Source organism: Rhamphochromis sp. 'chilingali' (genome assembly GCF_963969265.1).
Source record: "Rhamphochromis sp. 'chilingali' genome assembly, chromosome: 15".
Classification (NCBI taxonomy): Eukaryota; Metazoa; Chordata; class Actinopteri; order Cichliformes; family Cichlidae; genus Rhamphochromis; species Rhamphochromis sp. 'chilingali'.
The window spans coordinates 12,479,057-12,494,633 of NC_137942.1; the positions used below are offsets into that span (position 1 = coordinate 12,479,057).

Genomic DNA, 15,577 nt, shown 5'->3' on the forward strand with positions numbered 1-15,577 from the left:
AAGTCAGAAAGCTACCTAACCAGAAGTTGGATACAAAGAGTAAGTTTTTTATTTTCATCAGGTCATCAGTCAGTTCCCTTTGTCATGTACGAGGAGCTGCAAAGAAGCGGTTAATAAAGATTGAGTTGAAGTTCAGTCTGGCAGTCGGGGCCATTCTGTTGTCCATATGCTTTATTGCCACCTGTGCTGTTCCCCCTGCTGATCCACCCACTGCACCACCTATGATCCCATAGAGAACCATCCCTCCTGGGCCCTCTATAGACCCGGCCAGCGCACCCATCACAGCCCCCACAACAAAACCCGTCCCCAGGCCTCTGACTAGGGACGTCCTGAGCCAGCTGTTGTCGATCTCCGCTTGAGCTCTAATCTCTGCGCCAATATTAGCCGTATAGGCATCCTTCTGGAAGTACAGCTCCTCTTCCATGTATTGCTTTTCCATCTCAGCCCATGCCTTCTCTATCTCTGCTGCTCGCTGCTTCCTAAGCTTATTCTCCTCCTTCTTTACACAGTCCTCTGCCTTCTGGAAAGTTCTGCTGGAGAAGTAGCCTCCTCCTAACGAGGCAACCATCAGCTCTATATTCTTCAACAGCTCTCTGTCCTGACTTCGATCTCTCCAGTTCTTGTTGAAAAGGTGAAAGCGTCCACCGTACTTCTCGATGAGTTCTCGCAGATGCCAATCTGTCTTCTTCACCCTATCTTCCAAGGCAGCTCTATTCTGATTTCCTTCATAGGCCAGGAGGACCATGGCGTGTCTCAGACAGTGTCTTCCAAAGCGTTCCCTCATCAGTCTGGAGGTTCTCACATCATTGGGGGAGATTTTCTCCATGTCAAAGGCAACAAGAAATGCATGGGGACCAGGTATACATAAGCACTTGGACCTCCTTAGCTCCATCTTCCTCTTAGGTTTAGATATATCCTTATCATAGATGTTTGGTCCATTGATCACTGCCACTCGTCTACCAGCCAGCTCACCGTTGTTCTTTATGCTGCCAGAAAGGCTGGTGACATCCTTAGAAAACACCTGTCTCCCAAGTATGGAATTGGTTAGTAGGAACTGAGAAGGTCCACTGCTACCAACCACCATGAGCCTTAATTCTATGGCACCACCTTTAAAAATGAAAAAAAAAAACAGAAATTCAATTGGGATCAGATTGATAAAGATATATTTTTTAAGTGTGTAATAAACTCAGAAAACAATAAAAAAAATGTCAAAAGAAGCTACAATATCAGCAATTAACATCATTAACACCATATTGTTTGTGTTTGTCTTATTTTATACTTTTTCTGATATCAATGCAATGCAAAGCATGTTTGAAAAGGGCTGTGTGTGCATGTGTCTGGTTCATCCTACTTTCTGAACATAACTTATGGTACATGTGTGCAGTAAAATCTAACAGTAAGTAGGGTAGTTTGATTTTTATTGTTAAAGTTAAACCCAAGGTTCAACTCCTCCTTCTCCACCTTTAGGTATTTTCCCACAGTCCCTGCCTGACATGCAACTTGAGAATATTCCCCTTTGTGCCTTTGTGCCTAGAGCAAAGAGAAACCACATCAAATCCTTTCTTTGTCATGTTTTCATGGTTAATGGAAAGCCTACCTTTCTTCCTTGTATCCATTTGGCAGCTTCACATCACAGATTCAGTAGTTTGTTTGTTTTTTTTAAATTTGGAAATTATTAAAACCTTTCCTTGAACCGACTTCACACATTTGAGTTCGGTGAAAATATATTCCTGTGTGTTTCTCGTCTCTCCCTCTGTCTGCCTCACTGTATCTGCTGATTAGATAACTGGTCACTAGATTTTACATTAAGTGGAAAATGACCTCAGGGCTGGAAGCTGGCAGTGAACATATTCACATTTATTGACATTAATATTAATCTATGTGTAATTAAAGCTTTAGATTTATTACTGATTGAATGTATGAACACTGTCTTATTTTGGAAATTATATTGCAGTAAATTTTATTATTATTAATCCTTTATTTATCCAGGTAAAAATCTCATTGAGATTAAAAATCTCATTTCCAAGAGAGACCTGGCATCATGGCAACAAAATGAGAGCAGGTATACATGCATGCGTTATTTGTTTTGATTTGAATTATCAAGTGAGGATCACACTCATCTGATGATGAGTAGCACCGACATGGATCCATGATTGCAGTCATATCAGAATGATGAAGACATTTATTGCCTATAATCCTGATTTATATTTTTAATCTTTAGTTAAAAAATAATCCGTTTTTAAAGCAGCTGTTCTAGGCTGTGTTACTGTCTGTGTGCTAGGCTTCGGAAAAATCAATATCTCATTAGTTAGTTTCATCGTGTGTTAGTGGGACACACATTTATTTTCCAAATATAGACTTGTGTCTTTATTTAATGTATCAGCTATGCTCATAAGAATTCCCACATAATCTACCAGTGGATCAGCCCAACCATACCCTTGAAAGTCTCTAGGTTGTCTTGACTATGGTTACATGTGTCGGTCCACTGAGTTGGTGCCAGATATTTGTATTATTCAATTCAATTATATACATTGCCAAATCACAACAACTCTAGCTTTAAAGCGCTTTATATTGTAAGGTAAAGACCATACAATAATACAGAGAAAACAGAGGAAAACCCCAGCAATCATATGAACCCATGAGCTATGGCTTTGGTGACAGGAGAGGAAAAACTTCATTTTAGGAAGAATAAACCTCCAGCAGAACCAGGCTCAGGGAGGTACAGCTATCTGTCGCAACCAGTTGGGAGTGAGGGTAGGAAGACAGCATAAAGACACGCTGTGGAAGAGAACCAGATATTAATAATGACTCATGATTAAATGCTGAGTGATGTATAAACACTTAAAAAGGTAAATTAAGAAGAAACACTGAGCATTGTGGGAATCCCCAAGCAGCCTTCCCACAAAGGGAAGGTTTACATTAGGACTGAGGGTTATCTGATCCAGCCCTAACTATAAACTTTAAGCCTTAAAAAAAAGTTTTAAGCCTAATCTTAAAAGTAGAGAGTGTGCCTGTCTCCCAATGTCTCAGAGCAGAGTGCTCTGTAGAGGTGATAGAGTACTGTGAGGTTTTTAAGATAAAGTGGGGGCTGAGTATTCAAGACCTTTTATGATAGGATCAGAATTGTAAATTCGATTCTGGATTTAATAGAGAGCCAATGAAGACAAGCTGTCTCTTTCTGGACCCTGTCAGAACTCTTGCTGCAGCATTTTGGATCAGCTGAAACCTTTTCAGAGAGTTTTAGGACATCTTGATAATGCTGAATGTAGTTCAGCCTAGAAGTAATAACAAGCAGTTGAACAGGTGTGCCCAACAAAGATTACTTATGATTCATAGGCTCCTAAATAAACTGCATCATTTTCAATATAAGGCCCATATAAATCATATTTTAATCAGAAATAGCCTAAAATCAGCCTCTAAATCATAGAATACGTACTAACAATACTATTCACCTTCCAGCATGTTGTCAAATTTGAACCATTTTAAACTTTGACAACAGCAAAAATACCCTACGTGTTATAAATATTTAATACTGTTTGATTCTTTTGCAAATTTTATATATAGTGAGTCTATTTGGGGTCAGATTTGACCTGTATCTATCCAAATGTATTTCAGATTCACTACCATTAGTAAAATCAAGGAAAACTATGAATTTTAGGGACTCTTGAAACTTCAAAACTGTGTGTGCCTTGTCTGTTATGGGGTGGTGGTGACAGAGTTCAAGGGCCACATTTGACCAGGTTAGTGCAAAGAAAGAATAGGAGTTATAATATATAACCCTACATGACAAGCAGAGGTCAAAGAGTGCCTTGATGCCAATGATTACCAATTTCACTTCACAGAGAGAGGGTTCCTGGTTAAATCCTGGCTAGGGCCATTCAGTATGAAGTTTAAAGGCACTTTGAGTGGTTAGAGTGGAAAATGCTATATAAATATGAGTGTATTACAGTTAGACCTGAAATGTCAAAAAAAAGAAAAGAAAAGAAAAACAAAGAAATAATTCATTTTGATAGTCTCATAGTTACATAACACATGTGCAAGTCCCACACAAGCAAGGAGTTCATTAATGTTGCGATAATAATGATAACTGAAGATGGTACTTACAGAGATTTGTTATGACATAACATTGATCGTAGTGTTTAATGGTTGTAAAGGTCATACATGGTTATATAATAAATCCCAAGAGTTCAAGGAGTTTCTTTCCATTTCTACTTTAGCGTTAGAATATATTTAAATCCTTACCGCTGCAAACGTTTTCACGTTTTGGGTAAAACTGGAAAAGATGTTGTGTGAAAATACATATTTTTCACCAAAAGCAAATGTTGCAAACCTAAAAACCTGGCTGACCCTCTTGTGCTTCGGGTATTTCTTACTGTGGTAAAACAGCGCCCCGCTGTGGCCAAACCGGGAACATGAAGAGGAAATCGCTCCATGTATTTCCGGTTGGAGCGACTTGACGGCACCTTCAAATAGCGTAAATACAAAGTGAATTTACGCTATTTTGTAGCTACTTTGTTGTCACAGAAACGCATACCGTTTGAGTGATGAAGCCGGGTATTGAAGTAACCTCTGGTTCGGGTCGGAGAATGTAATCTCCCGTGGCGAAACAAACGCTGTCTCCAAAATGATGAGACGCACATTAAATGCGGCCAGTCGTGTCCTCCCTCCCCGACTGCAGCACTTCTCGGTCGGAGAAGTAACCGAAGATGTGTCTGAATGTGCGGCTTCTCCACAAATCACAGAGCGCGCGTCTCTTTATGTGCACGTGAGCTATAGCTTCTTTTTCTGAGAACATCACGCGCACATGTATCCGTAACTGCATGTTGACTCACCTGATTTAAGCATAAGTGGGCTGTGTCATGACTATAAGGTTCTTCCTCCCCCAGTGGCCTTACTGTCTCAGGAGGTGCTCCTACTGCAATTTCAATAAGTACATATCCAAAGAGAACAATGACCATATCATGACTAAGTGCCTTCAGATGGAGACTGAGACACTGCTGCGACTCAGTCAAGTATCCTGGTATGTGCATTTATTAAACCTGACAATCAGTAACTGTAAACTGCAGCTGAGATCACACTCTGGTTTTCATTTGTAGCATCACCTCAGTGTTCTTTGGAGGTGGGACTCCAAGCCTGGCCCACCCCTCCATCTTTGCTGCGATCCTCGAGACTGTTTCCAGGCAGGTGAATCTCTCGGATGAGGCCGAGGTCACCCTCGAAGTCAACCCCACTCCTGCGGGAAAGTCCAGGTTAGAGGACTATTGCCGTGCCGGGGTGAACCGATTTTCCATCGGGGTCCAGGTGAGTGTAATCCTCGGGTGCTCATGAAAGCCCATGGAAAAGCAGGGCCTTCCAGCTGTTTTACTCAAAGCATTTAGTGGTTGGTTGCAACGTTACACTCAAGGCCTATCATTGTGTTCATGTTTTTTTTTAAATTCCCTCTTCTGTGTGATGACATTTATTTAAAACGCACTTTTTGAAGTTTAGTCCTGTCAGGTCCAAATCACACATCTAGGGTACCAGTGCTTGTTTCTTTTGCTCTGCATCATAGACATGAAATTGCATGCAATGAAAATTGCCATTTGGATTTTATATTGTAGATTTCAGTTGGAACAGAACTTAAATGTGTTTTCAGAGGTTAATCTTTCCATCTGTCTATCTCCTGACTCGATAATATTGGAAAAATAACACAATTCAAAAATGTTGACCCACTTATATGTATTATGAGGTGATGTAACTCTGAAAATTGCATTAATAATTTGATTCTGAAAGGGTAAGGTGAGAACTTTTTTCATTTTATGGAACAACTCTGATCAAACTTTCTATCTTCAGTCTTTGCAGGATGAGGACTTGAAAAGTCTGGGAAGAGACCACGACTCCCACAAGGCTTTGCAGACTATCGAAGAGGCCAGGAGGCTGTGCCCTGGTCGGGTGTCGGTGGATGTCATGTTCGGACGTCCCAAACAAACCGTTGAATCCTGGGAAATAGAGTTGTCTGAGCTGCTGAGGGTGTGTGATGATCACGTGTCTCTGTACCAGCTGACCCTGGAGCGAGGCACTCAGCTTTTTAAACAGGTTGAGTGCGGTGCAGTGACGATGCCCTCCGAGGATGTGACAGCAGAAATGTACCAGCGCGCCAGGAAGACTCTGCACCAGCACGGCTTTCAACAGTACGAGGTGTCGAATTTTGCAAGACATGTAAGTCTTTGCTGTAACAAAACCGTACTTTAACGCTTCACCTTATCATGCATCCGTTTTATACACAAAAATGATATGTTAAATCGAAGGAAGGTTCGGAGAATGAAAAGAGAAAATAAATAAAAGAAAAACACTTCCTTGGTACACTTGTTTAAATGCTTATTAACACAAATACCTAGCCAGCCAATCAAGTGGCAGCAACTCATTGCATTTAGGCATGTAGACACGGTCAAGACGACCTGCTGAAATTCAAACTGAGCATCAGAATTAATAGAAGAGCGCTGATTTCAGTGACTCACAATGTGGCATTGTTATTTGTGCCAGACAGGCTGGTCTGAGTATTTCAGAAACTGCAGATCTGCTGCGAGTTTCCCACACAACCATCTCTAGGGTTTACTGAGAATGGCCTGAAAAAGTGAAAGTACCACTCAGCAACACTTCCTTGGTAGAAAATGCCTTGTTAATGTTAAGAGGTCAGAAGAGAATGACCAGGTTGACTTGAAGGCAACAGTAACTCAGATAACCACTCGTTACAGCCAAGGTTTGCAGAAGAGCATCTCTGACTGCACACCACACCAAATCTTCAAGAAGCATGCCAGATACCATCCTGTCAGCTAACAACTGGAAACTGAAGCTACAATTCCCACGGTCTCACCACAATTGGATAATAGAAGATTGAAAAATGTTGCCAGATCTGATGATTCTCAATTTCTGCTGCAGCTTTCGGATGGTAGGGTCAGAAATTGACATAAACATGAAAGCATGGATCCATCCTGCCTTGTAGCAACAGTTCAGGTTGTTGGTGGTTTATAATGGTGAACGCCACAGTCTATGTGAGTGTTGTCACTCATTGTGTCCATCGCTTTACGACCAGTGTCGTCATCTTCTGATGACTGCTTTCAGAATAACGTGCCATATCACAAAGCTCAAGTCATCTCAATCTGACTGATAGTGGCTTCACTGTTTACAGTTCATGCAAAAAAAAAAGTCTTCCTTCACTCTTAATTGTAAAAAACAAAATCCGTACAACAAACTACATGTTCAGTCCTCTGTTTTATAGGCATCCATATTTTTCTTGTATAATTTAGAGTCATCGGATGTTTTCGAGGTTATTGAGCGAGATTTAAATGTCCAGTTCTATCGAAAACCAAAGATTTATATTGTTTTTCCCCAGCAGAGTCTACTAAGTTGTATTTTTAAGCTTCTTTTTAACTTTGTGTTTGGTTTTCTGTCTTCATTAAATCTCCGTAATATGACAGTTTTACTATTCTCCCTCATAAACACTCAGTAAATGTTTTTCTCTGTGTAATGTAGAACTCAGTGAGTCATCACAATATCAGCTACTGGAAAGGCAACCAATACATCGGTGTCGGCCCAGGTAATACTTAGATGTAAAGCACTAAATCACTCCGGTTATGCTCCTGTTGGAAACTGTGCTTTTTATATTGTTGTCTCTGACACAGGAGCACATGGGCGGTTTGTTCCTCTGGGGGAGGGAGGTGTTGTTCGAGAGGCCCGGACCCAGACTCTGGAGCCTGACGTGTGGATCCGTGAAGTGCGCCATTGGGGACACGGGACGCGGAGGCGGCTTCAGCTTGGCCATCTTGAATTGTACGCCGTTGCACTTCCAGGCAGAGACAGATGCCCAGAAATGCTCTGAGCATGTGAAATGTAGCAGTGAAGTCTGAGACAGTCCACAGTGTAATTTATCACACTGAGCGTTGAGGCCGTGGCACATGTGCTTGTTCTCTCAAACATTCTGTCCTTGTGAGATGCTATTATGAGACTTGTATTCAGGCCTTTTACTCCGTAATGACTTTATCTTTAATGACTGTTCTGTTCTGTCCTTGCTGTTCTGTATTCAGTTTAAGTTATGAAAGATGTTTGCTTGGCAGATTGGAGGAGGTGTTGGTGATGGGAATGAGAATGACTGAGGGCATTAATCATAAGGTAAAGCACACAAAATAAATCTTTCATTGTATTTTCTGTCACGGCAGATAATGTTCAGTTCGCAGAGACTTTTTTTTTTTTAATTATGTTAACAGCACTGGGAGATGTTCAGCCCACAAACTGGCCTTGATGAAGTTTTTGGTGAATCCATTGTCGTCCAAGAGTTGCTCCAGAGCGGACAGCTGATTCTCGATGACAGGTGACTTATGATGTTTAATTTTCTCTTTAAGTTTCCTTACCTGTGCGGAAGCCAACCTAACAATTGTTTTTATTATTTGATAATATTTCCCTTATTATATAACTGTTTGGTGCATGACGTGACAGAAAATAAGGGGAATAGTCTGTTCTGATTTCCCCAGCATACGGTATTTAAAACGTCTCTACAGCTTGAAGGTTAAATCATTTGTGTCTTTTTTTTCTTTTTTCCTTGTCAGGGGTCTGAGGTGCTCCTGGGAAGGACTGGCCTTACTGGACAGCATCCTTCCAGCTCTCCTGGTGGAGCTGGAAAGACAAATTTCCCCCAAAGCCTCACAGGGACCACTCTGAGTCTGCTGGCAGACAAACCAAGAACACCTCCAACCTTCAATGACACAAATGTTTATAAAGCAGATACGCTCGTGGCTGTCAAAACATATAAAAACCAACAGTTTTGTTTGGTACACCTTTTAAACGTGTTAGTGAAGGCTCTTCATCATTTTCCATACCATTGCAAACATGACTTTATCTTTAATGACTGCAGCCCAGCAGCGATCGAGCATATTGTGTTATGTCCGTGTTGCCTCTCCCACCGGTTAGAACGAGTCTTGGATTTAAGTCTCCAGATGCTTTCATGCAGTCATTACTACAACGGATACACTTTGCACTAAAGCTTTAATTGCTGCTGTTGCTGTCGTTTAATCATAATTATACCTCTGACAATAAACAGGAAATTATTTTGGATTGATGTCATAGTCTTTTGAGCAAATGTACACGGTGAGTGGGAAGTTTTAGAGGGTGAACAAATTATATTATACCAAGTAAAGCCTCCGAGTAAGCAATCATTTTGTTCTCGGACTTGATTGATATCACTGCAGGTGCTGCATGTCTTCTCAAATCCCTGGAAATCATACCAGATGGATGAACATTAATTTCCTGGTGAGTAAAGGGATATCTAGATATATATATATATATATAGCTTTAAACTGATCCCAGCTCACTTGTAAGTCTCTACATTTCGTAATCGCTGTCGAGTTTGCCTAAAAAGAGCTTTGAAATGTGGTACTCCTGGAGAGAAGTGAGACATTTGTGTTGTGCATACAATAAAACTCCCCCTCATGAGAGAATAAATAATAAATATTTAGTCCATTTAAAAGGATTGAGTCTTATCTCAAGGAACTTTACTGTCATGAGACATATTCAGACATTATTATTTTTCCATGAACTAGGTCTGGAAATACAGATCTTTATGATTCAACTGTGTATTGAAAACCCAGCTAGTGCCCTGTCACTTAAAAAGTACATGCGGGTACATCGGCACCTTTTAAACCTTGTTTGTAGATTGAAATCTGGTGACTGGAGGCATGTTGAGCACCAGTTTGAGATGATTTAAGCCTTAGCAGCCATTAGAAGATGGGTTCACTGTGATCAGAGGTACTTAAATCCCCTTTCGTTCCCATTCTGATGCTCATTTGTGAATGTACCAGACAAATTAGTTTATCTTTCCAAAGTGGGTTTTATTGATCCACTTCAGTTTTACTGTTTGGAGAGGTTTATTTTAAGCAAATATACTGAACTTCTTGTCAGTGTCAGTAATATTAAATGCCGAGTTGAATAATCGTTGTGCTCTCTCCATGGTGCTGATCTCACTCCGTCTCTCTCCTTTCGCCCACCTTCCCCTCTTTAATAAATCATGCGCTATCACTCATTGTTTCCTCCAACTGCCATGGTGACACACAAGCGCGTACACCACCTCGGCTGATTAATAGGCATTGTAGCACCTCTGTACTTTAAGCCATTCACTAAGCCGTGGGCGTTCTAAACAAACCGTGCAAAAACTCTCGAGACTGACAACAGATACTGGAAGATGTTGAAGGTCTGCGTTTGAATCATCCACCCATGGCTCTGAACTCCCTCCCACACTCGAGGTTTTTACATCATCACTCGAAGAGAATTGACTGCTTACGTCAGTGTGCGTAATCTGGCCGTGCCCGTCTCTTTGTGAAGAGATTCTTAAATTTTTTGTAACAAACGGAAGGATGGAAAGCAAGGACACAAAACACGCAAGATAGTTGGAAATATTCAGCTTTTATTACAGGGTTATAGAACAGGGATATACAAAAAAACACGATAAGAATGCACTGGTCCAGCCAGGTGCTACAGAGTATAACTCTTTACGTATACCATATTGCAGCGTACTACTACAATTTGTTTGTCGAGAAGTCTCACAATTCATTGAATCTGACACTTCTCGGGTTTGTTGTGTTTGGTGCTTGATCCAAGCACGAGTTGCAGGTCGCTGTTGAAGCTCGGGCGGCGCGCCAGAGGGTCCACTGCGGCACAGGGCGCAGAGAGTACCCGCGTACGGCTACCCCTCCTGCCTCGCTGGCCGACGTACAGCGACCGGTAGGTGAGGATGGGTATGACCTGATGTCGCGATGGACTAGTCTCGTGAGGTAGTCCACCCAGAGAGGCAAGGGCTCTGAACATCGCGTCCAGCCCGGTGCCGGTTTTAGCAGAGGTTTCGAAGAATGGGATATCCTCGCCGAGGATTTTCCCCACGTCTGGCCGTCTCACGACTCTCTCTGAGTCTAAGTCCCCTTTATTACCGCATACAATGACTGGCACTCTCACTGGCTGTTTTAATTTCAGCAATTTTGCCTTAGCAGCTTTGATTTCGCTGAGCAGCTCACAGGCTTCACTCAGAGATTCTCTGTCATCCAAACTGAAGACGAGCAGAAAAATGTCACCTGGAGAGACAAAGAACATCAGATGTAAATTAAGGTAGTTAGCATTCATTTTCAAAATATAAAAAAACAACATCCCTTAAAAACAGATTTAATACAGCACTGATTCCTAACCTGTCAGGATGGATAGTCTGCGTTTGGCAGGGAAGTCCCTCTCACTTGCCGCATCCAGAAGATCGACCTGGTATGCCTCTCCTCCTATGTGGAACAGCTTTCTGTGGAAGTCTTCGATTGTGGGCTCATAGCTCTCCTCAAAGTCTTTCCCCATGAACCGCCGGAGAATGTTTGTTTTACCCACTCTGGGCGCACCAAGCACAACTATTCTATGACAATTTCTGGGCTTGGTCAAACGCAACTCCAGCAGGTCCACGGACCTCTTCGGGAGTCGATCAGCCGACACTTGCCGATTGCCAGAACTTGAGGATCTACTCACAACTATCCTCGTATCCTGCTGTCTCCAGCACCCCTTAACCTTTTTGACGAGCCCCATGCCTGTCGCTACGTTTGAGACTTTGGGGTGCTGGAGCACTGGACCGAGTGAGGTGCTCTGAAGATCTGGGTGCGTAATGCTTGATTGTAGATGCCCGGTGAGAGAGTTCAACATTTCGAGAATGCCATCAACGGGAAGATAAAACTTCTCAGTTGTGTTCATCTCTTGTGCTCTTTCAAGAGTCTCCAGTCACCGAGAGGCAATCACAACCTCACCAACCCAGTTGCTTTCCCATGTGTCCAGCGAAACAGAGCCGAGTGTCATCTCTTATACACCCACAGTTTCTGCGTCAGCAGGCTCATTCAAAATGCATTCCTTTTATAGAAGCACGGAGCCCCCCACGGCCCCCGCTTGTGAAAAATATTCCTTTGGAGGAAGACAAAAGTGCTAGATTGGTCTAGAAATATACAGTAGACTTTTTTCAGTTGGTGCATTGCAGCTTTCTGAAAGTTATCCGGATTGTTTTAAATTACGATCTTACTTTGTTCGGGGGGGCACGAAACACTCTGATCTGTTCTGGCACGTTTCTATTTTTAGCATTTGACCTGCAGGTGCTTCCTGTCTAATTCTGGGTAAATGTTTGGTAGACAGAGTACAGATAATTGCCAATATCATGGACAATTGAGGTGTGACGTGCGAGCGCAAATTAATTTTGTTTATCCTCTTTTCCTGAAACGCTGTCACGGAGACATTAGCCATTTGCCGTATATATATTTATATCTGTTATTTAACAGTTCCACAGTGTTTTCATAACAAATCCCACTTAACAACACATCCCTGCACCGCCCGACATAAATCTGTGCATGACGGATTTTATTATTCCTGAACTGTGATCGCATACTCTGGAAGTCCCTTTATTTTCTGAATTCCTCACGACTTTTTCGAGTGTTGAAGCTTGAAACAGAGCAACTCTTTGCTTTATGAATCATAGATGACCTGGCGATGAGTCCTCTGCAGAACCTCCGGAGTCAGAAAGCTGATGTTATTTTTCCACGGTACACTAACATATAAATCAAATTTGTATTTCTGGAGGAGAGATATGCTGATGTTTTAGGGAGAAGGTGAATCACTGGAGCATACCAAATCATTTGTGAGCTCAGTGCAGAAGTTAGAACATGATACAAAGCCTTTTTTTTCCCTCCATCAAACTATTCTCAAAATCCAAGGACACTTTGAATGGACAGCCCACATAATGGTTTCTTTCTTGAACCTGAAAAACATGCAGTTATATATACAAGACTAGCTGATCGCCATGGAGATTGCAGTCTCACTCTAATAAGTGCACTTTAGTGCTACAGCTGAAAACCATGTTGTGATGAATAATGTAATATAAGCAGCCATAGTAGCTGATAATGTACTAGTAGATGGTTGGTTTCTAAATAGGTGCTATCAGCAGTACATAATGGAACACTGATATACTTTTAGAAATACTAATGGGGTCTGAGAGAGCTGAGAGAGCTCGTGAATATATTAGCTAGTTTGCGTTTTTCGAAATTATATTGTAAAATTTTCCATTAACAATAACAGTGAGCTTAATAAAGTGAGCAGAAACACGAATCCACGTATTTTAGTGCATCTTTGGTTTTGATCAGAGCATATACTTGAGATTCGCATTGTGCAAAATTTGCAGATTTTCTTTTTTGTTTTCAGGACATAAGAAGGAGACAAAAACACTGCCCCTAGAGGGCACCAGAGACAAACAGATGAAGTTAGTTGATTAACCAGTGGAAAGGAATTGATTATGGTTATGCACATCATGCTGCTTTTGTTGCAGCAGCAATTAACTAAAAGTAAATTATTATTCCAATTCATACACATTACAGGACATTACACCCATTTTCAACCCTGCTCCTTTGTCTTGCATGGCCTCTTATTTTAGCTGTTGTTTTTAGCATTCTTTGCTTGATGTAGCAGTTTACCTAAACAACAGCCTGAGCCCTCCTTTGTCAGAGTTCTTAGTCAGAGTGTCTTATCCTCCCTGGTGTGTTCCTTTTGTGATTGGTCTGGTCTGGATGCCACTTTAGATTGCTGACTCTTTTACTACATGCTAAATGTAGTTTGGTGCTGTCATGCTCAAATAAGCAAGGCTTTCCCTGAAAAAACAATGTTCCTTGAGAGACAGCATATGTTGCTCCAAAACCTATTCAAATTGTTTATTATTATTGTTTAATGGACCTTTCACAAATGAGCAAGTTATCCATGCTGTTTGCAGCACCGCACATGATCACAGATGTAACCTTAGAACTGTGCACTGAAAACAAGGCTCTCTTCTTTAGCTCTGATGTCACAGCACCCAGCTTTTAAAAAAATATGTTGCTGGTACTGAATTAAATTAAGCATATATTTTTTTCAAATACTTTTAAATATGCTGTCAATAAAAACAGAATACAATGATTTGCAAATCTCATAAACCCACATTTTATTCACAATATAATAGAAAACATATAAATGTTTAAACTATAAAGACATTTGACATTTTTGTGAAAATTTGAGCTCATTTAGAGTTTAATAGCAGCAACATCTCTCAAAAAGTTGTGATCAGTGCAACAAAAAGGCTGGAAAAGTAAGTGACATTAAAAAGAAACAGTTTGAGGAACATTTTGGGGCAGGGATAGCTCAGTAGGTAAAGTGGTCGCCTCATGATCGGAAGGTCGGCGGTTCGAATCCACTTAACGGCTACCCTGAGGTACCCCTGAGCAAGGTACCGTCCCTACACACTGCTCCCCGGGTGCCTGCTTAGTGGGCTGCCCACTGCTTCACTGAGTGAATGGGTCAAATGCAGAGAAAAACAAGTAATTTCCCCATGGGGATCAATAAAGTATCTATTATTATTATTTTTCAACTAATGAGATTAACTGGCAGCAGGTCAGTAACATGATTGGATATAAAAAGAATATCTTAGAGAGGCAGTTTCTCAGAGCTGAAGATGGGCGGAGGTTCACCAATCTGCAACAAGCTCTGACATGCAAAGAAGAAGCCATATGTGAACATCACTGGGACACACTGCCGTCTTTGTAACATAAAATACGGAAACAAGACTAAGGGCTGTCGGACAAGAATGGAACAACATTCCTCTCCCAAAAGACTGCCATGAAATTCAAAGTGGAGCTAATATTGTTCTTATAATTGTACATTTGATATGTGTTCTATGTTCCACTGTGAATAAAATATGTGTTTATTCTGTATTTATTTACATTTTACAGAGTCTGGTAACTTTTGGGAATTAGGCTTGTGTGCCAAATTCTTAGTTTTAATCATGTCTGTAACAGTTTTAATAAACTTTATGGTTAAATTATATTTAAATTCTTTGCATTATTACACTATACAGTTGAAAAAATCCAGCTTTTTTTTTGATGAAATAGGATGTCATGTTAATATCCCTGAGACTTACTATAGCTATAACCACCATAATCTAAGTCTTCCTTTCAGTGTAGTAATTTACATTATACACACTCACAGTAATGGAGGTGTCCCCAGGAGGTATAAGACTGTGTTAATAGATTAATGTCTCCAGAAGTAACACATGTGCACACACACTTGAAGTCTGATTGCCTTTCTTGCATGACGTCATCACTGGCCGTCCTCTCTCCTCCCCCTCTGTTTTCCCAGCCCTCGCCTGCATGTCCCCCCTGTCCTGACCTCATCACGCCTTTGTTGGGGAACAAAGAATGTTCAGGCATCTGTTTTGAGGAGAAATAAAGACAGAGAGGAGGAGGGCTGAAAGAGGTATATGAAATGAGCTTGACTGACTGGATCAGTGAAAGTGAACAGGGCGGCTGCAGCAAGCAATAGTACATTCCTACACACAGGGCTGGGCAGTACACACTTATTTCAGAGATATATATTATTTTTAAACCCCAAATCATACGTCATATCGCTTGATGACATTTTAATTCCTGTGCACTTTGCCCTTTAGTTGTCTTCAGGAGTGTTTTTGTTGTTACAAGGTTGAGCTGGTATTTCCTGTATATCCTGCTCAGTCAACCACAAGACCCGC

General features: G+C 41.2%; 3 protein-coding genes across 3 annotated transcripts; 1 reads left to right on the forward strand and 2 right to left on the reverse strand.

The window, feature by feature from the left end:
- Nucleotides 1-79: 79 nt before the first annotated feature.
- On the reverse strand, nt 80-1,601 carry LOC308411723 (GTPase IMAP family member 7). Its single transcript, XM_080905726.1, has one exon. The coding sequence runs from the start codon at nt 1,082-1,084 to the stop codon at nt 83-85; it is 1,002 nt and encodes a 333-aa protein (XP_080761852.1). The 5' UTR covers nt 1,085-1,601; the 3' UTR covers nt 80-82.
- A 2,823-nt stretch (nt 1,602-4,424) lies between these two features.
- On the forward strand, nt 4,425-9,829 carry rsad1 (radical S-adenosyl methionine domain containing 1). The gene is given in 10 exon segments (XM_080906221.1): nt 4,425-4,765; nt 4,887-5,020; nt 5,097-5,301; nt 5,833-6,198; nt 7,513-7,576; nt 7,662-7,809; nt 8,094-8,148; nt 8,244-8,347; nt 8,583-8,667; nt 8,669-9,829. Coding segments are annotated over 10 exon segments (1,371 nt in total). The 5' UTR covers nt 4,425-4,624; the 3' UTR covers nt 8,738-9,829.
- Nucleotides 9,830-10,575: 746 nt separating this feature from the next.
- Nucleotides 10,576-11,946, reverse strand: rasd2a (RASD family member 2a; the record flags this gene model as incomplete). Its single annotated transcript, XM_080905588.1, has 2 exons — nt 11,205-11,946; nt 10,576-11,093 (listed from the first exon to the last, which is right to left on the reverse strand). The coding sequence occupies exons 1-2, from the start codon at nt 11,740-11,742 to the stop codon at nt 10,576-10,578; spliced, it is 1,056 nt and encodes a 351-aa protein (XP_080761714.1). The 5' UTR covers nt 11,743-11,946.
- Between the last annotated feature and the right edge of the window lie 3,631 nt (nt 11,947-15,577).

Coding starts and splice junctions, on each gene's coding strand:
- LOC308411723 (XM_080905726.1), bottom strand. CDS start 1,084: ATGGTGGTTGGTAGCAGTGGACCTTCTCAGTTCCTACTAACCAATTCC.